We start from the raw sequence: 25800 nt of genomic DNA, 5'->3' as shown, positions 1-25800 counted from the left end.
AGCTGATTGCGGGCCGCGAGACATTTTGCTGACGTTGACCGTCTGCAGGCATGGCCCCCCATAGCTCCCAGTGGCCACGGTTCACCTTTCCTGGCCTATGGGAGCTGTGGGAAGTGTGGCCTGCCGCTTCCCGCAGCTCCCATTGGCCAGGAACCGTCTTAGAGTGTATGGGAACAGTGGTCTCCAGCTGTGGACCTCAGACCATTAGTGTCAGTGCTGACTGGTCACAAGACGAGCCTTTTTTTCAGCTGCTAAATCATGTTTAAAGGCAGGCAAAAATACAACAGACCCTTTCCCAATAAGACTTCTCCATATAAGTAACTGTTATAGTTGCCACAAGGATGTTCAACTGTTCACACAATCATGATTGGGAGGGAAGGTGGTCTACTCCATAAAAAGAGAAACCCCTGTTCTAGACTATTACCTGGGACACAAGACCGTTAATGCGAATTCATCATGAAGATCTAGGGTAGACAGTTACCTTAAATATATAATGGTGTATTTAATTTATGCTACTATACCACATAATTATGTGACAATTGTGGCTTAGTTATATCATGTTTATTACATATATCTGTAGAAAAAACAAATTGAAGCAGCAAACCCAAACAGCCATTATTTCAGCAGTTATTCTACATCTATCTTATTCTACAGAAAATTAAATTCTACAACATAGAGACGTGCTTCTTAATAATATGTAAAACAACAGTATGAATTACAGGCTAACAAACTCCATGTAACAGCCTCCTATTTCATAGAACAAGTAGATAGGAAGTATCCTTTAACTGCTCGCTTTGAAACATAGCTTTAAAAAAACCCATTAAAATCTTTAATGAGTGCTTCTCCCTGCCTTCTAATTTATGGGCATTCTAATGTTCAATTTGTGTCTTCTTAGAATAGATATAATGGGCAGATCCACTGCAACCAAGGAGGGGGGGCAGCATATTGTATACCAGTGTACTGTATAATGTAATTGTGGTGATTCAATATCAACATTATGAAAGCAAAGCAAATGCCATTTAGGTATTTCCCATTTAGACTGGCAATAACCTCTGTTTTGGTTTCTGAAATCTCAGTTGAGGGTTGGATATCTTCTGAAATCCCAGTCAGGGAACTGGTAATGGAATATTTAGCCTTCCACCCTTAGAGTCTCAGTTCTGCAAATTGGTGTGCTTGGAATCCTTTCATGTGAGTGGAGCTCCATGTGGGTGCAGGTTCAGTCCATGTGGAGAAGTTTACAGGCACAGAGGATGGGTTACCCTCTGACCCACAGAATGGCCCTGAGGCAAATCAGTGTAGTGGAATTTACACTACCAGCGCCCCCGTGGTGGGAAAAGAGGAATTCTGTTTCCGAGAATGTCAATGGCATATTCCTTTACAATTTTTATCTTAGGAAGTCCTGAAATCACCATATATAGGTTAATTCACAAGGCCTCACATTTGGCACTGTTAGTCCCACCAAAGAGAACATGAGCATTTCCCCACCTAGAACAACTGACAGATGGAGTGAGTGGATAGCAAAGGAAACTTTGAGTCATTGCTCCAAGTATTTATCCTTAAGACATGAAGGTCAGAGAAGAAAGTCAGTTAGTCCCTATGCAGAAATACTCAAGTAGGGACCAGGACATTCCAGAAGATTCCACTTATAGAATTCCCACTGCATTCTTCTGTGGAAGGCAGGGAGAAGCATGCTCCCCTCACTGCTCATGAAAGAAACCATGGGTTCAGCATACAAACCCCACAGGTCCTCCTAGAATGCACAGATCACAGGGATCTACCAGGACACTGGGCCATCTGCCCAGAGACCACCTGCCACTGCATGGACTCTGGGTTTCCCACCACTGCTTCTCCCCAGGGAGGCCCCCTTTTTTATTTAAAGGTGGGCACTGCTGAATAATTAATATAGATTCTGTTTGTACTGGGCACACTGAGGGGGTGTGGACTTTCTGTGGCAGGGGCCCTCTGGCAGGTTCCTCATCAGCTTTTAACAGCCCAGATTCATGTACAGGTGTAAAATCTACCCCCAGGTCTGTAAATAATTTTGGAGACGTAGGGCCAGATCCTCAGCTGGTATAAATGGGCACAGTGCCACTGAAATCAACGGAGCTGTGTGCATTTACACCTACTTAGGATCTGGCCCATAAAGCACTCAAGTACTAAATATTACTTCATTCTTTTTCCTAAGTGCTTTCCTCTAAGTAAAATGCATCAGTAATATATACAGACAATTAAAAAGATATCTGCTGTGAATTGCTAGAGAACTACAGAACTCAAATAAACAAAAAATTGGCTGTTTTCCACTCCCACAGTGTAACAGGGGCATGCAAAATGAAGCAGAGAAACTCAGCAACTCAGCTGCTTCTTGGAAAGTTAACAGCATGTGACTACCCCCTTTCAAATTTTCCCTGTGTTTTGGCATTTGGTAAAGCAATATGACTATCATATCTTTTACTGGTTATATTTTAATGGCTTCTATTGTAATAGAACTAATTCTGAAATATCACAAAAAGCAAGACAGAAAAATAATAAGACAATGTAACAAGTTTAACATAAATCAGGTATGGGCTGTACACCTGGAATAAAATATATTCGATAGCTAATACAATAACTGATGACATGTGAAAAGCTCCCATCACCTTAGTATCTGAATGCCTCTCACAAGCTTGGAAGGAACATACATTCCCGCAAAGGAAAAGGAAAAAGGCTCTCAGTCCATGTCCTGCTGCCAGATTAAAGCTGCTTATTCAAGAGGCTTTAATGTAAGTGGTGTATTTTCTGAAGCACATTCTGGGCATATTCTGCCCTCCATCTTCTTGGGAGGTCCGTAGAAAGAAAGTAGTCTTGTGTTGCACCCTAGATGTGACAACACTCAGACTTGCTGTACAAAAGTGCAGCACATTGGTTTGGAGAGATGATGACAGGAAGATGTAGAATGGCAATCTTGTATCTCATTCATCTACTACGACAGATACCCTCCCCCTAGCCCTCAGGAAAACAATCTTGAGAGAAAGTTTCATAACAGTTGGTAGGCTACTGTAGATCTGTCATCACTGGGTTTACTCCCATTTGAAAAAATTCCACAACAAAAGGAACTGGAAGATTGTGAAATGTTCCAGGTGTTATTACCCTATGCAGATAAAGGGTCAAACCCTGCTCATCTTACTCTTGCAAGCAATCCCACAGAAATCCATTGGATTGCTCACATATGTAAAGAGAGCAGGGTATGTCCCAAAATCTGTTACCATGCACCATCCTCTCTTCTCTCTCAGACTCTCCAAGATCAAATCCCCACTGTGGACTCAAATCAGAAATGAGAGTTGATGATGGCATTGAGTTTATTAGTCTTGGATACAGGCAGTTTAATTTCCAATATGATACAGAAGACAGAGCAGAAGGCCAAATCAAGCTAAAGTTACCCTGCCTCATTCGTGAGCCGACAGTCCTGCTACGTTCTGTTGATCCACAGCCGCCAGCGAGAGACTATGCTATAATACAGCCTCTTGCCACAAAAGCGGACACTAACAAGGCCTCAATAAAGGCAATTTAAGCTGTGCTTTAGATGTCAAACTCAAGAGTGGAATAGATTCTAAATGTAAATTAACAGCTAAAAAATTACTTTAAAATAAACACACAAAAGCTAACAGAAAATGTTCCATTCCTGGCTCTGAGAAACCTTTGGCCAGTGTGGCCAATTACAGTATAAAAAATATTCCAGAGAATGGTTATTTAAATAAATACAACTACATTAAGGGAAAATCCTGCCAGACTCTCTCTTCCCTCCCACCAGCACAGAATGCCTGGCTGGCAACAGAACCAGTACCATTCCACTATGTGAGGGTGTGGGTAGCAGGATATGGGGAGCCCACTCTGAGGCAGGCTGGGGCAAGATGCCAGGGAGCACTATACAGAAATGCAGGGTAAGTGTTTTGGGTGGGTTAAATTAGGGGAAGGATTGGACTGGTGGAGTTAAAACTATACTGATCAACCTGCCAATCCCTGACATATATGGTGGGCATATCTCAGCCCAAAGGGTTCTACAGCCCTCAGGCTGACTGATGGCCACAAGAAAGCCACATTGATCCTTCTGGTTCTGAAGGGAAGATGTCTTCTCCCCATGTACCGTTTAGGCAGCCCATGTACCGTTACTTGGGCAATGTCTACACTTAAAATGCAACAGCAGCACAGCTGTAGACACTACCTGTAGTGCTTCAGCGTAGACACTACCTACAGCAATGGGAGGGGATCTCCTGTCACTGTAGAAAATTCACTTCCCCGAGAGGCAGTAGCTAGGTTGACGGAAAAATTCTTCCACTGACCTAGTGCTGTCTATACTGGAGGGTTAAGTCTGCATAGCTATGTCTCTCAGGGGTGTGGATTTCCCATACCCCTGAGAGATGTATTTATGCTGTTGTACATTTTCAATGAAGACTAGTGCTTGGGCTGTGCAAAGAGGATGAGAATTAGGCCTTCAATTCTTAAACAACCACAATCTGCTCTGTGATTTCAAGTAATCTTTAGGCTGTCTGGTCTATTTCTATGGATTCCTTGAAGAGGATACTGTTGTCAACTGTGGTAACTAACTTAATATCAGGTGGCATTGAAAAGGACATCTGCCAAACTCAACAATCGGGCTAGAATACCTTCGCTTATCATGAAAATTAGATTCCCATTTTCAATGAGACAGGAAGCATGTTGGAACACAATTGAGATAATTTCCAGAGGAAACTGAACCTCAGATGCGAAGTGATGTTAAGAATGTTACTTTATATATATATATATATATATATATATATTCTGAATATGGTATTTCCTAGTTTAAAAAAAGTTTCTGTTTTATTTGTGAATTGTGCTATTTTGCAATCCAAAAAAAACTATCACACACTTTGGCTCAGAGACACAGTCAATGTAATACTGAAATAATGCCCAGTTACTATTAGAAGTCATTCTCCTTTTTATTGAAATGAGGAAAAGGATTCATTTAAAAATTACTCACAGGAGCAAACATGATAAGAGGAAAGAAAAAAGTGAGGACACTGTCATAGGCTCTGATTCTGCACCATTAAAGACAATGGGAGTTTTGCCATTTCCTTCAGTGAACGGAGGATCAAGCCCATAGGAGCTTTAATGTGAAAGCTTTTGCCAGGGAAAGTTCTTGTAACAACGGAGGTGTCCTGGGGCCACTACATAGCCAGGGTTCGTTTGGGTGAATGAAAGGTTAGGAGGGTGACAGAAAGGCAGAGACAAATAATCTAAAATTCATCAGAATATGTAGAAAACCCCCCAACAATGGCACCCTCCCCTCATAGGTTACTTGAAAAATTATTCCTTGAAAAACATTTTACTCCCCCTCTTTCCCTCTGGACTCTCCATGCCTGCTCCATGGTTCTCCTTTTTGACCCCCAGGTGTCTGCATATATCAGCCCTCAAGCCACCATTGTTTTCCCTGCTCTCTGCCCTTCCCCCTTCTTTCTGCCTTTGCCCGACCACAATACCCAGAGGAGCAAAAGACGCAGGAACATTCACATACAGAGGAGACATTTTTCCCCAAGAGAGAACTGCAGAGAAAAGCAGCGACATGGCCACTCTGTACCTTCTAAATACAGTAAAAGCTTTGTTATCTGGCATGACGGAGGTATGGGGGTGCTAGTTAATCAAAAATTCTGGTTAACTAAGAGTTATACTTACCAATGGAATACCAATTTTCAAAGAATTCAAATACAATAAAATGAATAAAGTATAAAATAGAATACAGGTACTCCAATCCAGTAGCAGTACTGCACTGCAGAGTGGTTGGTTTCTTGAAGCACTTAGTTGTATACAGGTAACCTACTGTATAGAAAACTTTATCTTAAGACACTACATATCACTATGGGCAGTGCAAAGCGTACACCCAAATCACTAAAAATACACTTAACACAAACTATACTGAACATAATTTAATCTTTCACTTCAGGATCTTGCAGTGCCTCAGGGTCATCATTATCAACATCAATTATGACTGTAGATGTAGAAGGTGTAGGAGATTCTGAATCTGTAACGACCCTATGACACACCCTGGAAGCTGCTTTTTTGAATAAATCCCTGATACCAGCTTTCTTCCTTGTCTTCTGCCTCTTTTGCATAAAAGAGCACAGAATGTGCAATTGCATAACCTCCTGGGCAGCACACTCGTCCCAGTTCCTAGACTGAAGATTTGTATTGGGAGATATCAGAAATGCCGGTTAATAGAGCTTTGTGGTTGATAAATTGCCGGATAACACAGCTTTTACTCTAACATGCTGGAATGGATAGCACTCCAGGAGATAGGTTAGAGGGGAAACAAAGCATCCCAAGCTGTGTGTTAGAGTGGATTGCTCCTGATGAGTCAACCTCATTGTACATTTTTGTTAATCTTGAGAGTTGATTATGGTAAATACTGAAAGAAAGACTAAAGCAGCCAGAAACACAAGAGCCCTGTGCTCACTGGCATACAGAGATATATCACTGTCATTTTCCACTCTGCAGGAAGGTGAATGTGTATGATTCACAGTGGTTAACTTTACAGCTTTCCAATCAAGGGGGAGACCTTGTCTCTCGTTAACTTACTCCCCTAGGCTTCAGTAAATTAAAAAACACAGCCACCCCTCCAACTAGCCTGCAGCCAGGATGCCCTGGCCAAGATCTCAGACATTATGTCATAAACCTAGCAAAATTTCCCCTTGTTGGTAGTTGAATGGGAGAACTACAGGAAAAATGTCCATGGGTCACATCGATCTTTTGGGCACCAGAGCGCAGCCACTATTTCTGCTAGACAACTTTTTCCTGTGCTTGCATTCCTATTTATTTGTCATGTATATTCTTTAAAACAGCAACAAGCAAAACGCTTGTCTGTACATTTACTCTTAAAGGAGGAGCAGCGCAGTTTCTCTACATTGCTGTTTTCACCCTGCTTCTCTTGTAGCACTCTGCTATGGAGCCTATTTGCCAAATGATACAGCAGTGTGTGCATTCTTTGTCAAATAACACATTACTTTCTTTCTCCTCTTTCAGACCCTGGTGTACCAGGCCTGTGAGGCATCTCCCCAAGCCCCACTGACCACATAAGGCAGGACCTCCCCAGGGATGGTCTACAGAGAGTGACACTAGGAGAAAGCTACTCTTAGTGGCCAACATCTCCAAAAGCCTGCTCTCTTCTTCCATGGACAGCAGGCCTAAACCTTAGCAAGCTGCAGGGTTGCCAACAACTGTGATTTTATCACAAGTCTCAAAATATCTGTTGCCTTTCTTAAAGCCGTAGCTCCTAGAGTCCAATGATTCAAAGAGAATCTCAGCTTTCAGTTACCAAAAGAAAAAATGTTTTTAGGTAGGGTGACCAGATAGCAACTGTGAAAAAACAGGACAGGAGGTGGGGGGTAATAGGCGCCTATATAAGAAAAAGTCCCAAAAAACGGGACTGTCCCTATAAAAACGAGACATCTGGTCACTCCATTTCTAGCACTTGTGGCTGCAGAGAAAAAGCAACTGTGCCTTCAGACAGCTCAGAGAGCCAATAAAAAAAGCCCCAAATCTATTATTGTTTTTAAAAAACTCACGATTTTTAAGCCAATCTCATGGCTTTTGATGGCCTGACTCATTGTTTTTGAATGTTTGGAGCAGGCAAAGCTAGTGCTGTCAATTTTTTCAGAGGTTTGTGTGGAGGGAAGAGGAAGACTTGATGATTGGTGGGAAATGAAGAAAGGTCACAAAGAGTCAAGATTCGTTACGGAAAGTTCCAGAGGCTATAATTAAAAAGAAGAGGGGAAAAAATGCACTGTACTCTTTCCCTCTCTTGTTCGTCCGTGAGCTGTCTGTTTAGACTGTAAAGTTTTATAAACTGACTGTTTTGGGGCAAGGGCCAGTGTTATTATGGGGTATTTAAAGCACACAACACACCTTAGCTGCTACATAAATAATAAATATTGAACATTCATTTAAATAAATTGGACAACATCAATGACGAAAAGCTATTTTCCAGGGTCTAAGGGGATGCAAAACCATTAAAGGTTACTTGATACTCTTCTGGAGAGAGGATTTTTTTTATTCGTTTTTTTTCTTTAAGAGACTTGAGTTCACATATAGCTGAAGTTATAATGGTTATAAATATAAGTTATAAACCTGGTGATTTCCATGTGGTCCATTAAGAATGCTGTGCACATAACATAAATCCCTTATTCACCATGACTGCAGCAAGTCAAAGACCATTCAAGGCTAGAAGAGCAGGGCTGTTTCAGATAAAGACTAAGATGCACGGACAGACTACTGAATATTGGAAAGACTGAGCAGCACATATCTGCATTATGCCTGGCTTTAGACACTATTACTAGTCCTCCATTTTTATGACCAACAAATTCAGAGAAATTCAGAAAGGTAAATTTGTAGACTTACAAATGGTAAATATCAGGGCAGGGTTTAGGACAGGGGTGGGCAAACTACAGCCCGCGGGCTGGATCCGGCACGTCAGAACTTTGGATCCGGCCCGCGGGATTGCCACCCCCATGATGCCGTGGGCCCCGCGCCGCTCCCAGAAGGGGCCGGCACCACATCCCTGAGGCCCCTGGGGGCGGGGGACGCACGGGGCGAGGGCTCTGTGCACTGCCCTTGTCAGCAGGCTCCACCCCCGCAGCTCCCATTGGCCAGGAACGGGAAACTGCGGCCAATGGGAGGCCTCTCTCCACCTCCCACAGGGGCTGCAGGGACATGGTGCCAGCTGCTTCTGAGAGCAGCACAGGGCCAGAGCAGGCAGGCAGGGAGCCTGCTCTGGTCCCAGTGCGCGCCACTGCCACCCCAGAGCCACTCCAGGTAAGCGGTGCCAGGCCGGAGCCCACACCCCGACCCCTCCTGCACCGTGCCCCTGAACCCCCTGCCCTGAGTCCCCTGCTGCACTCCTCCTGCACCCCAACCCCCTGCCCTGAGCAGCCTCGTACACCCTGCACCCCTCCTTTTCCCCAACCCCTTGCCCTGAGGCCCTTCCTGCACATCGCACCCCCTCCCACATCCCAACCCCCTACCCCAGCCATACATTTATTGCCCTGCATGCAATTTCCCCACCCAGATGTGGCCCTGGGGCCAAAAAGTTTGCCTACCCCGATTTAAGAGAAGTGTGTCAGAAATCCAACGTGACTATGGTGGACATAAAAGTTCCATTTCACAGAGCTCAGATCCAATCCTGCTAAGCATTTAAGTGCATGCTTTACTTTAAGCACTTTAGTCCCAACGAAGTCAACAGGAGTACTGAGACGCTTAAGAGCTTGGCTGGGTTTGGTCACAGGGTGATCAGGTTCATAGACACAAAAGTTGTGATAGCAAATTATCACAGATTCCAGTAGGAGCAAATTGGTAATAAAGAAGAATGCAGAACCACACAAGACAGTATTTACATTCTCTTACCATTCTTTTCATTCCCAAGTAATTTAAAAATATATGTATACACTTGATGCTTACCTTTGAATTCACCAAAGGTAACTTATTTAATTCTGAATTCTGCATTACTTGTTTATAAACTGTTTTCCCTTTAAAAAGGTTGTTTTTTTAAAAAAAGTTCATGTCTGTAGTGTACTTCTCTACAAAGTTGCTCTAGTGCTAACAATTATCAGACGCAATAACCATTATTGCAGCCTTTAACAAATAAAACATTTATTTTACCACTATAGTAAACAGTACAGAAAACCTGCAAAACTTAGAGTTACAATTACAGTTGCTCCCAAACAGACTAATGCACTTCCTTTTTTCACAAAAATGTGTACTTTTGAACAAACACGCCTTGTGCATCAAAGCACAGCAGATCCCTTATTAATTTCAGTTGCACACTCAACTCATTTGATGCCTGCAAAATTGTCATTTGTAAACACGAGAAGGCTTGTAAAAAAAGCCAAAACCCAATTCATTTAAATTTGTGAAGAGGAAAAGTTTGTTTTCCCTTCCTAATAATCACCTACAAACTGCATTTCAGCAACATCAGGAGTAGAAACATTATTTTCCAAACAACAATGTGGACAAATCATTCTTTTCTTGAAGGATCCCTCAGCCCTTCACTGAATATCCATTTAATAAGCAATAATAAAAGCTGAGTCATTAAGAGAAGACACAGTTGGTTCCTGCCTTACTACTGACTTATTTCCCGGGGTCTGGGAGAGATTCTGTAAACATGGGGATTCTTTGCAGGTTTACAAAAACTTCCAGAAGACTTGACACACAAATGCTACATACCCCTTATTGCTGTCATTATTAAATATTCATTTTGGCTTACCATAGATTCACTGATTAAGAGGAGGAGAAGAGCCTCTTCTATGTTGTCTTGAGGGCAGTACAGGCTGAAAGACAAAAAGTTTTTTATAAACAACATCAGGAATTAGCCCACTAGTCTCTATTTTTAATGTCACAAGAGGACCAGTAACTTGAAACATCTCATGTATGATTCATTTGCTATATAATACCCTCTTTTTCAGATCCACATAATTAAAAGCTCTAGTGCGTATTCTAAAATGGACTATTTTGACCCACCAGAATCTTCATCCCATTCCACAACTGAGATAGCTGTTTAGTCAGATATTTTCCATTCATGGGAAATAACTATATACTCCAGATTTAGGTCTGGGTTTTTCATAAGGCATTTTGATTAGAAGTTAAAATAAATAAATAAAAATGAACAATACTACATGGGTCAGAAGCCAAGTTGGCACTGAGGAACACTTCATCCACACTTTTTCCTCTCAGAGTGGAAACCAAAATAAAGAGCTGTGCTTACTTGTCTCCTGTGTATAGCTGGGGTCTCCGCCGAAGAAGACTGTTAACGTAAGAGTTATCTTCCTTGTTCATGAACTCAGGCAGAGGATCAGATAAGGGGCTCCAGTAACAGTCTTCACTCAAGGAGTGGAGGAGCACTTCGGCTAGCTGTTTGGCTGCTGTCTACAGATTAACAGAAAGCACCAGAAATTATTAAAAAGGCTCTCACATGCAGGAGGCATGTCTTCAAGCAGGAAACAAGTACAAAACACACTCGGGACCTGACTTTCAGAGGTTCTGAGCATTAACTGTCCAACTGAAGTCACTAGGAGCTGCAGGTGCTCAGCTCCTCTGAAAATCAGGCCCTAGAAGTTTGGATGGTCCATTCTAAAGTGGCAGAGAAAGAGTAAGAACTTCTGGAAGAAAGGGACATGTTTGATCAGGCAAGTGAGAAGTGATTCCCCCACGGATATTTCAGGCCCCAGCTACACTCCAAATAGTTGGCTCTAACCATATTCGCAGCTTTCCCTGTCTGAAAAATTCCACCCTTGTCTCAGCCCAGAGGGTAATATTTTGGGTTTTTTTACATTTAAAGGACAATCCCTTCAGCTGTTTGAATTATACAACAGTGAAAGAGAAACAACCTGTTTGAGTATTACTACTCTTTTTGCTCCTACATAACTTCAGAACAACAAAAACAAAAACTTTATGCAGGGATAGGAATTGTGACATGTCCTTCCTTGGGCAGTACATGGGATAAAGGAACCTTACGCATCTCCCACCCTCACTCCCACAACGTAAGGGCATGTCACCATCTGGTCCAGGAGATCCAATGTTGTGAGCAAGCTGAAGTGAATCGGAGGAACCCTTATACTGGCATTTCCTGCCTTTTTGTTCAAATGTATCCAATGCATCCCATTGGTTTTTGCATAGAACATATGCAGATTATAACACATATATGTACACACACACTATTACATATAAAATACATGGTGGGGAACAACTAGGCCTGCCACATTAGTATGTTTTGCATATAAGATAAGTATACCTATAAATACTAATATGTCAGTCCTAGTTGCTCCCCACCATGTATTCTAATGTCAAAAATAGTAGGAATGACCTCTCCAACTTCAATCCAGTTTATCTATACCTATGGAAAGTTCCTATTACCAGATTGCCAAAAACAAAAAACTGTTGATGCTGACTTTTATTGTTTCTTTTTTGACCATCTCATCACACAAGGACATCATCTTGTTAGTTAAGATGCAACAGCAGTAATGTGCAGTGTTTCTTGAAAACTGGAAAGGAAGGTTTCATTTCTATACCCAGATAATGGCAAACTGATTTGAATGGCTGGTATTGGAGAAATACTGCTCCACATAACTCCTTGGAGCCTTTATACTTCCATGCACTGATAAATGATGGAAAGCTATCTGCTAGTAACCAGCCTTTTCTATACTTTTTATAACATGTAAATATGAGCAAAATACCCTACAGTACTGTGATATTAGCCAATATCATTTTATCATCTCAGCATATAACCATTTAGTCAGTTTCACGCTGAGGATCCAACTCTCTGACATTTTTTTCTAAAGCCCTGGGGATAAGAAAAACTGCACTAGTATCAGTAAGATCTCTGCAGCTCTGCATGAAACTATGACCATGACTGGGATAAAACAGCTCAGAAGAGAGAGGCCCCAAAAGCTTGGAGTCTGCTTTGACTGTAATGTACAGTACAGTAACACTGTAAATTAGCTTCAATTTTGTTTTGAATAAGACCAAACAAATCAGAACAATCCAAGTCTCTGATTTATATTATTACTGCCTTTGGCTAAAAAAGCATCATTGTGCTTCGAGTACATTGTCAGCCTACAAGCGAAATATGCTCATGTGTTTAATTTTAGTGTTTGAAAAACTAGTTTAATTAAGTATATTCTTGCCCTAATCCCCGGTCAAGAGCTCATTTTTTTAAAAAAAGTCCAATGGTATAGTGGTACAAACACCTCCTAATTTTCCCTTGGGATTAATCTCTCCTATGTGGCACAGCTCACCCTGCAGTACACGGAAAGCAGCATCCAAGTACCACTGTGTCAGAGTTTTGGAACAAGAAATGCTTATGCTCATCAGCCCTTCAGTAGAGCAATGTTATGGTTGAGCAATAAAATCCTCCAGAATTCTGATCTTGGTCTGGAAAGTGATGGGACCATTTCAACTGTATCATTTTTTTAAAAAACACCCATTTCCATGCCCAGCACAAAGATAAGCTCCTGAGAATACGGAATAAGCTAGAAACCACCTGGTGACCTAGAGATCTTGAGCTGACACAGAAGAGACATTGTCAGAATGGACAGAGAAGTTCCAGAATGACACATATAGGTCACACAGAGGGACCAGACCTGACATGGACTCAAGCAGGAACACACCCAGAACACTCATTGTGTACATGCCCAGTATACTCATTCATTTTAGCCCTGGATTCGTATGGTAGGTGGACACATTCAGATCAGACCACCCTTGGGACCTTGTATCTCCTGCACCTAAAATCATAGGTAAAAAGCACAGCCACATCTCTTCCTCTGGACTCATTTTGGATCGAATATATGGACAAAAGTTGAACCAACACAAGGCCAGTTTAGTCGTCCAGATCTCAGTAACACACAAGACCATGACTTTCCAGGTTTAAGGGTCTTCATCCATGACCAAAAGCCTGGGTAACAGCAGTCTTATTAAGAAGAGGCCAGTTGACATTAATCATATATTTGGATGGCTACCAGCCATTGCTGGGAGACAAAGCCCTGAACAAGAACAATAGGACAGATCCAAACTTTGACTGACTTATCCATTCCTGAGAAGTGGCCTTTTTTCACCTAGCCATGCTATATGAGTTATGACAAGTACCAGAAAGTCTCCCATTTCAGGGCTAGCCACTGGTTAATGATGCACATCAATGATGTCCCTGCTACTTCCCCATGTTCCATATTTTTAATATTATAATTGAAGCACACACAAATATAAACCTACGAATAAACTATCAGCTCCCCCAAGAACAAAACTTCCATAACTTGTGACAGTCTCTGGCCGCTCTCTAACATGCACAGGTAAATTCTGATGTGTCCATTTGTAAGAGGCCTTTGAAAAGACAGCACACAAAAATGGCAATCCCCAAGTATCATCCCCAATTACATTGTTCAACAGAGTGCCTCACAGAGAGAAAATGTGCTGTCTCAAATCTAAAAGCACTGAAAGTTCCAGGAGGGAAAAAGATTCAAAAACAAAGCACTGCTATGTATTAATGTGAAAAAGCATGTGTGCGTCTGAGTGTGAAAGAGAGACAAAAGACAGACATTATCAGCTGGATAATCCAGGGATGCCAGAAATACAGGACATATTTTGTTTCACATTACAATTGCTTTGGTGTGAAAAATAAAATAAAATAACCCACAAATAAAAAAATACACTGAACAGAACAATGCTTTCAAAAGAGAGGCAGAGAAAATACACACCTGTCCAGATTCAAACGCTTAGGTGCGTCTGTTGGGGTTGTGTGTCACCACAATGTCCAACAAGGGCATCAGTCGGGGGAGGAGCAGGGGAATCTTGTTCCTCAGCAATGATTAAAAAATTAACTATCCAGAAAGCAGATTAAACTGACTTCCCATCTTTAAACCCTTCCATACATTTCCTTACCATTTTGAAGCTCTGAGTAGCTTTTGTTTCCACAGTCCGTAATACTTCTCGCAGGTCCCTCATTCCTTTCACGATGTTTCTAACAGGAAGGCAAAAACAGCATGTTTAAACCAGACTCCTTGTGATGCACATCTGCTATGCAACAAACTGTCTTTTTAAAAGAAGAGAAAATAAAAAGGATAATCTCTCCAAAGTTAGGCTAACGACATAAAGCAAGTCACTCTGAGGCACAGGAAAAACAATGGCACTCTGAATGAAGCAATCTCGTTAGCATGCCTATCCCAGATGGCTTCCTATGAGAAAATCACATTCACATTTGAAGAACAGAGGAAACATTTGGAAGCCTTTCATGGATCATATTTATAAAGCAGATGCTGCTCCTCTTTTTATGTACACACTGTACTGGTTTGTATTAAACTGAGCTTGCGTGATGTTCTTAAATGACTATTCCTTTTTGGTTACGTTTAAATGTTGTATCACTGAGAGTAGGTAGGGTGAGGGGGTTAGAGCTTGTCTATCCTGGAAACTTTTACCAGTGATTCCAGTAAAATTATACCTCTATAGTTAAACTGCTGTAGTTATACTGGTGTAACTCTCCATGTGAATATGCTGATTCCTGAAGAAGAGTGGCTTTCCCCCTGGTTCCAAAGTGACATAAGTTAAAGAAAAAGGTATATTTATACTGGAGTAAGAGTGATCATGTGGGCAGTTATGCTAGTCTAACTAAAGCAGTTTAAATTCACATTTTAGCTTATATTGGTATAACTTTCCTGTATAGGTAAACCCTACACTCGTTGAAACAAAGAGAAAGAAGAGCTGGGCACCTACAGCAAGACTTTTTCTATGAACGTTTCGTTGAATTTTAAAGCTCATTGGCTTCAAATGTGTTCCCGCTCCTTCCCTGTTACGTTCCACAAACATTTTAACAAAGAAGTTTAATGGCAGAAATGTTTGAAGAAATAGCAACATGTTAACATCTATCAAAAGATATTTGTGGGAAACAAATTACATATTTGTAATCATGGGCGTTCACACTAAAAACTTCATTTGAGGAGATGTGCTCGTCCAATGAGGGAACAGAACCACACTGCATGACCTTCTGTCCAATCAATACTAATCATCATATTTCAAATTTCAAATAATGAATTCTCACAATGATCTGCTCACAGACAATTTACAGACAGAAATCATTTTGAACAAATGGAGGTGTAAAAAAAATCACATGCTGCTCAGAGACCATAAAAAAAAGAAGTGAAATATTTTGAGCAAGTTATTTGCTGTGAATTATTCGTTCCCCTCTAAACAGAAAATATGGTTTGGGTTTGTCAGGGACAGGAAGCTTCAGGAAGTTTCTAACTCTGGCCTTAATCTTGCAATGAGCTCTCCAGATGCAGGAGCAGGACCTTAGTCTGCCTTTTTGAGGGTCAGAGCAAGAATGGAATTCAATAAAAGCTTATACTTTTTAAACACACACGGAGGTAAATCTGACCCAGTATGTGTGAAAGCAGTAAGTGTGCAAAATGACCAAAGATTCTGTTTGGCTGCTTTTTGTTTTACCTCACATCAAATAGCATTCTGCACCCACACCAAAAAATATAACAAAAAGCTTAACAAGCAAATCTCATGATAGGATTGGTGTTTACCAGTCCAGGAAAGCACTTGAGTACACACCTAAGCATATGAGAAGTCCCACTGACTTCACTGGGGTTAGTCTCATGTAAGTATATGCTTCAGTAATTTCCTTGATCGGGGCGAAGAAAAGTTAACAAAAACAAATAAAAAAAAAAGACTGTAAGCAGTGCTATTTTTGCCTGAGAATGGATGGACGTAGAGATGCGTATTGAGTTAATGGCTGACTTGGATTTAGCCACAAAGATGGCAATATTTTACTCCAGAATAGACATTTGAATGGCCATTTTAAAGAATGTTTTATGACTATTTGTGAACAATTTAACAAAGAAAAATGTTGAAAAGTTATGGGTGTACTGGGGCTTTGATGTATTATGGCTTATATTGGATACCAATGAAGCCCTATTTAATAACACAACACACTTTGGCTAGTGCAATAAACTCAGGACAGACAGCTGCAAGGGCAGGGTAGAAAACAGTCCCAGAAGGTTAAAAGGCCCTCCCCTCCCTATCAACTGAGGAGGGGTGACTACAGGTCAATCAGGTTCTGCTGAGAAGGGGTCACCAGAGACCAATTAGGATCAGCTGAGAGGGAGTTATGTTATACCAATAAAATAAAAACCAGCAGGATCTTATTAAAGGGGAAAAGGCAAAATACCACATTTATTGTGAATATAGAAAGAATCATAGTAAGTAGTTAGTTATAGCTATAACATTCCATTCAATCTCATATTTATTCACACATACATTCATTCATACGAACACACACACACAGGTTCTGCAAGGTTGTTATCATAGTTACCAGCCTTAGAGTTGCTCATGCCAAGCCACTGGCCAGGTGGCCTGGACATGAGGAGGGAGCAGGGCCTTGTCAGATGCACATCTGGTGCTCCTGGAAGTTGGTTTGCAGAATCAGACCCCAAAGTTCTCACTTTCCAGAGTCCATTTTTATAGAAATTTCTTCCTATGCCAGTCTATGGGAATTGCTTCATCATGCTGTTGCTGAATCAATCAGCAGATAGCACATTCCTGACAGCTCCGTGCTGCCAGACGTTATCTTGTTCTTTGGTTCTCCCAGTCTTGAGGCTGTTGGGTGGATTCCAGTCTGCCCTCCAGGGGTCATCTAGTTATTTCCACTTGAAGCCTTCTTCAGCCGATGGACACTGGATTCTTAGGTTGGCACCTCCCTGATCATTCAGTTATTATCCACACCAAGCATCCATCCACATACATCCTCTATCTCTATTTTAATCACAATTGTTAATACAACAAAAGGGAGGGGAGTCTCTGGGTGCTGTTTCTGTTGTTACAGAGTATTGCTTTGAGTCTCTCTCTGTGTGAATTGCTTTGAGAACAGACTCTGTACTAACGCAATTAGCAGCTTGCAAGTTTCACACATAGAGGGAGAGAAACAGTACCAAAAACCAAGGGACCTCTTAATTAGTAATACCCTGGAATTTAAACTATGGGGAATCAAACTCATTTGTGATTTTAATACATAACTTCTTTAATATGATCCAACAGTTACCTGAGGGCAATTAGGATCAGCTGATTCCAGGGCTGCATGAGACCTTTTTAAACCTTCCCCTGCCAACAACATCACAGTGTGAGAGGGAGCCCAGGTTGGTGGGACAGAGGGCTCAGCAGTCCCACAGTCCAGGCTGCACCTAGGAACCCCATCACAACTGTATCCAATTAAAATTACAGGGCAAATTTAGACAGACAGTATGTTATGAACCAAACTGGAATCTGGCCAGGTCACTCAGATCAGAGGTTTTCATTCAGGGATATACCTACCCCCTGGAAGTACGTAGAGGTCTTCCACGGAGTACATCAACTCATCTAGATATTTTATTAGTTTTACAACAGGCTACATAAAAAGCACTAGCAAAGTCAGCACAAACTAAAATTTCATACGGACAAAATGAGAAAGCAAGCAATTTTTCAGTAGTAGTGTGCTGTGACACTTTTGTATTTTTACGTCTGATTTTGTAAACAAGTCGTTTTTAAGTGAGGTGAATCTTGAGGTATGCAAGACAAATCAGACTCCAAAAAGGGGTACAGTAGTCTGGAAAGGTTGACAACCAATGACCTAGTCAGTGGCTTTCAACCGTTTCAGATTACTGTACCCCTTTAAGGAGTCTGACTTGCCTTGCATGCCCCCAACTTTCACCTCACTTAAAAACGACTTACGAACAAAATCAGACATAAAAATACACAAGTGTCACAGCACACTACTACTGAAAAATTGCTTACTTTCTCATTTTTACCATATAATTATAAATCAATTGGAATATAAATATTGAACTTACATTTCAGTGTATAGTATATAGACCAATATAAACAAGTAATTGTCTGCATGAAATTTTAGTTTATCCTGAGTTCGCTAGTGCTTTTTATGTAGCCTGTTGTAAAACTAGCAAATGTCTAGATGAGTTGATATATCCCCCGGAAGACCTCTGAATACCCCCAGGGGTACATGTAACAGTGGTTGAGAACTTAGTCCTAGATTAACACCCATCCTGCAGCAAAAAGTGCCATCGGAGTTTTACTGACAGCAAGTCATCAGGATCTCATTTTTACATCTTATTCAGTAGCAGCACATCACAGTTGTCTATAACAGATGGAAGCGTTCACCATGAGATGAGTGCATTACAGAAAACTTCTCATTGTCACTCCTCTTGGGTACAGTTTTACCTGCTTAAACTGTGTGCAGCTGGTGCCTTTTGGCATGACATCTGGCTACAGTATCAGACAGTATCAGCTGTGTACCCCCTAGATTGGGACACTATAAAAACACTGGCAACAACCACCTGAAAAACAGTCTCAAATATTGGCTGGATACAGTCCAAGGAGCACAACAAGCTGTAGAACAGCGAATAATGAATCAAGCATTTGATGAGAGCAGTGATATTAGGGCAATGGCAAGTAGGAAACCAAGTAATGGTTAAAAATAAACCAGAACCTAAAAAAGAAGTATGCAAGATATTAGATTGCAATTCCTAGAGGACAGCTTGCTTACTTACCAGTTTTCATTAGTAGATAAGAACTGGATAAGTTCTTGGAGGATAGGCCCATGAATGGCTATTAGCCAGGATGGGCAGGGATGGTGTCCGTAGCCTCTGTTTGCCAGAAGCTGGAAATGGGTGACAGAGGATGGATCAGTTGATGATTACCTGTTCTGTTCCTTCCCTCTGGGGCACCTGGCATTGGCCACTGTTGGAAGACAGGATACTGGGCTAGATGGAACTTTGGTCTGACCCAGTATGGCCGTTCTTACGTTCAGAGAGGGATTTTCAAAAGCACTCAGCACTGACCTAACTCTGCTTCATGGAAGTCAATGGTAAAACTCCCACTGAAGTTCTGTCTACACTATGCTGTGGGATCTGAAACGTCCAAGGCTGAAGCACAATTTGGGGATAATGTTATAATACAGTTTGAGCCAGTCCACAGAGCAAAATCAAAGTGTGTTTCACAATGTTCAAGAACTGCCCCATGGCACCGCGGCTCTGGATAATATATAAAGGACTATACTACAGAACGAATTGGACATGGGCGAGGCCTTTCCTGGGATACAGGATTAGGGAGGTAAATAAATGAGCAGGCTGGAGGCAGAATGGCTGTACTAGGTAAAATAAAGGGGAACATATAGGAAACCATTTACAGTGGACAAGATAAGAAAGGATAAATTAAGCCTTGAACAAAAGATGATGTAAAGAGTAAGTTGTTCACGGATAGTGTGTGCACAGACACAGCATGGGACTGTTTCCTACAAAGTGCCCAGCCAATCCCAAAACGTGTAATGCAATGTATAGTAAATGCAATGTAATGTGTAAATGCATATAAAGGAAGTGGTTTGCTGTGCACCTCTGGATGTGTGGTACACCTTAGACCAGGGACGGCCAACCTGAGCTGGAGAAGGAGCCAGAATTTACCAATGTACATTGCCAAAGAGCAACAGTAATATGTCAGCAGCCCCCCCATCAGCTCCCACCACTGCCCCACTCCCAGTGCCTCCCACCCACCAGCAGCCCCGCCAATCAGCACCTCCCCGTCCCTCCCGATCAACTGTTTTGTAGAGGGCAGGAGGCTCTGGGGGAGAAGGGGAGGAGCAAGGGCACGGCAGGCTCTGGGGAGCGGTGGAGTAGGGGCAGAGCCTGTGACAGAGTCTGAGATTGAGCAGCGAGCACCCCCCGACACACTGGAAAGTTGGCGCCTGTAGCTCCAGCCCCAGAGTCGGTGCCTATCCAAGGAACCGCATATGGCTCCAGAGTCACAGGTTGGCCAACCCTGCCTTATACCAACCCCCTACACTTGAATCTGATCAACTCAGTGTCGTTTTTCTGTATACCAAATAAAGGAACCTGAATGACGACACCGGAGTCCAACTGAGTTCTTGGGGAAACTACTGGAATAGGTCTCAGGGGAACCCCTATGCAGGAGGTAAAATCAGCTTTTTTCAAAGCTGCCCAGTGGATTTGGGTGTCCAATTAGTTGAATCTGGAAAGTCTCAGCCAAAACAGGCTCAGGCGAGGCCCTGCTAGGGATTTTACCAAACCTTCCCAACAGTGCTACAGCACGAGGGTAGCTCCATCAGCGCTACTAGTAACAGTGGGATGCTGGCGTAGACCAGCCAGAGCCACTTTTACCACCATATTATTTGACCCTGTTCAGAGCAGATCATGGTGACACAGCGATAGAAATACCAGCAGACAGTCTACACGAGCACTTTGACCAATGGAGTTACACTTGTGCTAGAATAGTGGTGGAGCTTCACAGAAACTGCAGTGCAGACAAGGCCCAACAGGCTACTTCCCTTGCGTAGCCAGCAACCTCGTTTGTGAACACGGTGACACCATGACTGCAACGATGCTCCAGGTTTGATTTTAGCTACGTCTGAACACGGTTTAGGATACAATTAAAATGATAACAACCCCTTACACTTTCGTAGCATCTCCCACCAAGGATCTCAAAGCATTTTAAACACACTCATGAATTTACCCTGACAGCACCCCTGTCATGTAGGGAAGTATTATTGCCAGTGTTCAAATGGGGAAACTGAAGTAGAGAGATTAAGTGACTTGCCCGAGTCTGTGGCAGACGCAGAAACGGACATCATGTTTTCTAAGTTCTAGTTCTATGACTTAACCACTAGACCAACAATAATCACAAACAAGTGTGGAGCAGAGCTAAATGAAGAATGGATTTTTAAGTTCACTAGTCATTCTGAAAAAAAAAAAACGGAAATCTTTTTTTGGGGGGGGGTCAACTGAAAATGATTGTTTTTTTAAACGTTCAGTGAATCAAGAAGTATAAAAAATAAAATTTGACTTGGGCAGAAACTAAACATTTTATTTTGACCTGATTCTTTTCTTTTCTATTTAAATTTTGAGCATTTTGACAAAAGCCAAGGAGGCCTAGATTTACATATAGCGCCGTGAGGGAAACAAGGAAGAAAAGAGCATGAGGCATTGCCTTATAAAACTTTTAGCCCAGTGGCTAGGGTAGTCTCTGGGGTTGTGGGAGACCCAGGGTCAATTCCTCCTTCTGCCGAGTGTGAAGAAGGGATTTGAATTTGGGTCCCCCACATTATAGAAAGGTGTCCTATTCGCTGGGCTATGGATTATTCTGCTGGGGGGTCTCCCTGTCTCTCCTGTTGAGGCTGTTGCACTTTTTATAAATAAGTGAACAGTCATTGGAGCAGGGACTTGAACTTCAGTCTACCACATCTTCAGTGGGTGCCCTAACTACCAGACTACAGAGCCATTCTCAGGCTCTTTCCCTGGTCCAATTACTATTCATTGTCATTATGAATGACTCCCATTGACCTCAATGGGCTTTGGGTCAGGCTTTAGGAAATAATGTCACTTAAGAGCCTAAGCATGTTTACTGTGAAAAGACGGCAATGTGATCACAACAGCATAATGCAAAAATGTTGCTTGTTTTCATTCCTATTAATGAGCCTTGTTTTCAGTACCCCATTGGTTTCAATAGGAAGTTAGTCTGTGTAAGGAGCTTTGAAAAAGATCCAGTGGGGGCTTGGAGAAAAAAAGTTAAAATGGGGGATATACAGGTGAAAAGTCCTGTTTTAAAGGAAATTAGCACATTTTCATGTTTGTTCTCCTGTGCAGCAAGATGTAGAATTATAAATCCCTGCTCCAAAGGGAGCTGAGCTGTTGTAACACATGCAGGGGCCAGTGAAAGCAGTCTGAAGTGAGGCTGCTTCTTAAAACTGTTTTGTTGTGTAGAGTCCTCTCTTAAGTTGTACACAAACCTTTGAAATCTTGCATCAAGGTTCTTGCTTAATATGAACATTCATCTACCACTGTATCCACATTGGACCCACTGCAGTTACGGTTTCAATGTAGAAATCACTGGAGTTACTCATGGAGTAAAAAGAAAAGGAGTACTTGTGGCACCTTAGAGACTAACCAATTTATTTGAGCATGAGCTTTCGTGAGCTACAGCTCACTTCATCTGTAGCTCACGAAAGCTCATGCTCAAATAAATTGGTTAGTCTCTAAGGTGCCACAAGTACTCCTTTTCTTTTTGTGAATACAGACTAACACGGCTGTTACTCTGAAACCTGTCATGGAGTAAAGCAATGCGAGTCAGGGTAGCAGAATCATGCCCTTAAAATAAAATGTCTTTGAATTTTATAAAATGATTCAGCAAAGGAACTTGGACTTACAAATACCCCCAAGGGCCCAAAAAGTCCCGGGCAGTGCTAGTCCAATTCAAAGGGGAGTCATGAAAAAGACAACATTTGAAAACTTCCCAGTTTAGTTCAGTGTTAAGTTTCAGACCTTGACACCTACACTGGTCAATAACAGGTGGACTTAAATACAACAACCATAAAACAAGCACAAAGAAAAAAGCTACTTAGATCTGCTCAGAAATGAGTGTAACAAGAACAACTCAGGACATGATTTGTTAGCCCCATTCTCCTATTCCCCTTTTGTCTCGATTGGTCTGTTTTAAGAGTCAGTCCTGAAAAGATTTACTAGAGGGTGCAGGCATGAATTATAGACCTCAAACACTCATCCCACTTAAGAATCCACTAGTGTGCATTCATGCTAAGGCCTAATGAACTCACTGAGACTCTGCATAAGTGCAGGAGTCAGCTCCAGCACATTCTGATGCAGGATCAAGGCCTCAGACTGTAAATGATTTAGGGCAGGAACAGTGCTTATATGTCTTTAAAAGCACCATTCACATATATGGTGCTATATAACAATATTAGTAATGAAGAAGAATGCACAGCATTGTACCAAATTTCAGAATGATTTCTATTTGTAATACTTTTTTTTAAATCTGTTCAACAGCAGTGGGAATGCTGTTTAAACAAAGGAGAAAGCCAAACAACAAGGCACTGTGAATGAGATCCATTACTGTACTTCTAAGCTGTCATTCATTATTTTGTTGAATTTGTGAGAAAACAGGTCTGACACTTTCCTTTGAAGAGAGAGCTAGCTATATATTTTAAATGCTGTATCTACTTAGTTATAAACAGAGAGCATATTCTCACATCTAGCCAACTGCTTCAGACTACTACATCATGCCACAATCTTTCTCTTAAATTCTTAAAAACATGCATCCTATTTCACGTTCTGAAGAATGTTCCTGGGGTGGAAGAAATGTATAGTTAACAATAACACTTATACAGTGCCTTACCTGAGACAAGCTTAAAAATTTTAAAATTAAAAGCAAAGATCTAGAATGAGAGGTAAAGTGACCTATCACCAGATAGTCTTCTCCTACGTTTAGCATTATATTATGTCTTCTCAGAAAGGCTTGATTGTAGATAAGTGTTTAAGAAAAGAATTGAGAGATTAAATCCAGCTTTCAGTTGGCTAATTCATAGAATCATAGAAGATTAGGGTTGGAAGAGACCTAAGGAGGTCATTGAGTCCAATCCCCTGCTCAAAGCAGGACCAACACCAACCAAATAATCCCAGCCAGGGCTTTGTCAAGTCGGGCTTTAAAAACCTCTAAGGATGGAGATTCCACCACCTCCTTAGGTAACCTATTTCAGTGCTTCACCCCCCTTCTAGTGAAACAGTGTTTCCTAATATCCAACCTAGACCTGCCTCACTGAGACCATTGCTACTTGTTCTGTCATCTGCCCCCACTGAGAACAGCCTAGCTCCATCTTCTTTGGAACCCCCCTTCACGTAGTTGAAGGCTGCTATCAAATCCCCCTACACTCTTCTCTTCTGCAGACTAAATAACCACAGTTCCCTCAGCCTCTCCTTGTAAGTCAGGTGCCCCAGCCCACTAATCATTTTCGTTGCCCTCCGCTGGATTCTCTCCAATTTGTCCACATCCCTTCTGTAGTGGGGGGACCAAAACTGGATGCAGTACTCCAGGTGTGGCCTCACCAGTGCTGAATAGAGGGGAATAATCACTTCCCTCGATCTGCAGGCAATGTTCCTACTAATACAGCTCAATATGCTGTTGGCCTGCTTGGCAACAAGGGAACACTGCTGACTCATATCCAGCTTCTCGTCCACTGTAATCCCCAGGTCCTTTTCTGCAGAACTGCTGCTTAGCCAGTGGGTCCCCAGCCTGTAGCAGTGCATGGGATTCTTCCATCATAAGTGCAAGACTCTGCACTTGTCCTTGTTGAACCTGATCAGATTTCTTTTGACCCAATCCTCCAATTTGTCTAGGTCACTCTGGACTCTATCCCTACCCTCCAGTATATCTACCTCTCCTGCAAGCTTAGTGTCATCCGCAAACTTGCTGATGGTGCAATCCATCCCATCATCCAGATCATTAATAAAGATGTTGAACAAAACCAGCACCAGCACAGACCCCCTGGGACACTCCGCTGGATACTGGCTGCCAACTAGACATTGAGCCATTGATCACTACCCGCTGAGCCTGACAATCTAGCCAGCTTTCTATCCACCTTATAGTCCATTCATCCAATCCATACTTTTTTAACTTGCTGGCAAAAATACTGTGGGAGACCGTATCAAAAGCTTTGCTAAAGTCAAGATATATCACAACCTCCGCTTTCCCCATATCCACAGAGCCAGTTATCTCATCATAGAAGGCAATCAGATTGGTCAGGCATGACTTGCCCTTGGTGAATCCATGCCAACTGTTCCTGATCACCTTTCTCTCCTCCAAGTGCTTCAAAATGGATTCCTTGAGGACCTGCTCCATGATTTTGCTGGGGACTGAAGTGACACTGACCGGTCTGTAGTTCCCTGGGTTCTCCTTGTTCCCTTTTTAAAATATGGACAGTATATTTGCCTTTTTCCAATCATCCAGGACCTCCCCCAATCGCCACAAGTTTTCAAAGATAAAGGCCAATGGCTCTGCAAGCACATCAGCCAACTCCCTCAGCACCCTTGGATGCATTAGATCTGGACCCATGGACTTGTGCATGTCCAGCTTTTCTAAATAGTCCTTAACCTGTTCTTTCACCACTGAGGGCTGCTCACCTCCTCCCCCTAACGGTCTGCCCAGTGCAGCAGTCTGGGAGCTGACCTGGTCTGTGAAGACCGAAGCAAAAAAAGCATTGAGTACTTCAGCTTTTTCCACATCCACATCTGTCACTAGGTTGCCTCCCCCATTCAGTAAGCATCCCACACTTTCCCTGACCTTCTTCTTATTGCTAATATACCTGTAGAAACCCTTCTTGTTACCCTTCACATCTCTTGCTAGCTGCAACACCAGTTGTGCTTTGGCCTTCCTGATTACACTCCCGCATGTTCTAGCAATATTTTTATA

General features: G+C 42.1%; 1 protein-coding gene across 6 annotated transcripts in view; it reads right to left on the bottom strand.

Annotated features, from left to right (window-relative positions):
- Window positions 1–25800, bottom strand: part of TTC7A (tetratricopeptide repeat domain 7A) — a 267263-nt gene that overhangs the window by 202342 nt on the left and 39121 nt on the right. For 5 of the 6 annotated variants that reach the window (XM_073339137.1, XM_073339138.1, XM_073339139.1 and 2 more), the window contains 3 exons: window positions 14428–14506; window positions 10763–10923; window positions 10265–10328 (listed from right to left, as the gene is read on the bottom strand). In XM_073339137.1, the coding sequence (XP_073195238.1) occupies window positions 10265–10328; window positions 10763–10923; window positions 14428–14506 (304 nt within the window). Of the gene's footprint in view, window positions 1–10264; window positions 10329–10762; window positions 10924–14427; window positions 14507–19082; window positions 19173–25800 lie in introns of those variants that run through there. The other variant, XM_073339143.1, reaches the window with a different exon arrangement.

Source organism: Lepidochelys kempii, chromosome 3 (assembly GCF_965140265.1).
Source record: "Lepidochelys kempii isolate rLepKem1 chromosome 3, rLepKem1.hap2, whole genome shotgun sequence".
Taxonomy (NCBI): Eukaryota; Metazoa; Chordata; order Testudines; family Cheloniidae; genus Lepidochelys; species Lepidochelys kempii.
The sequence above is the reverse complement of the archived record's forward strand: the minus strand, read 5'-3'. Positions and strand labels throughout refer to the sequence as shown.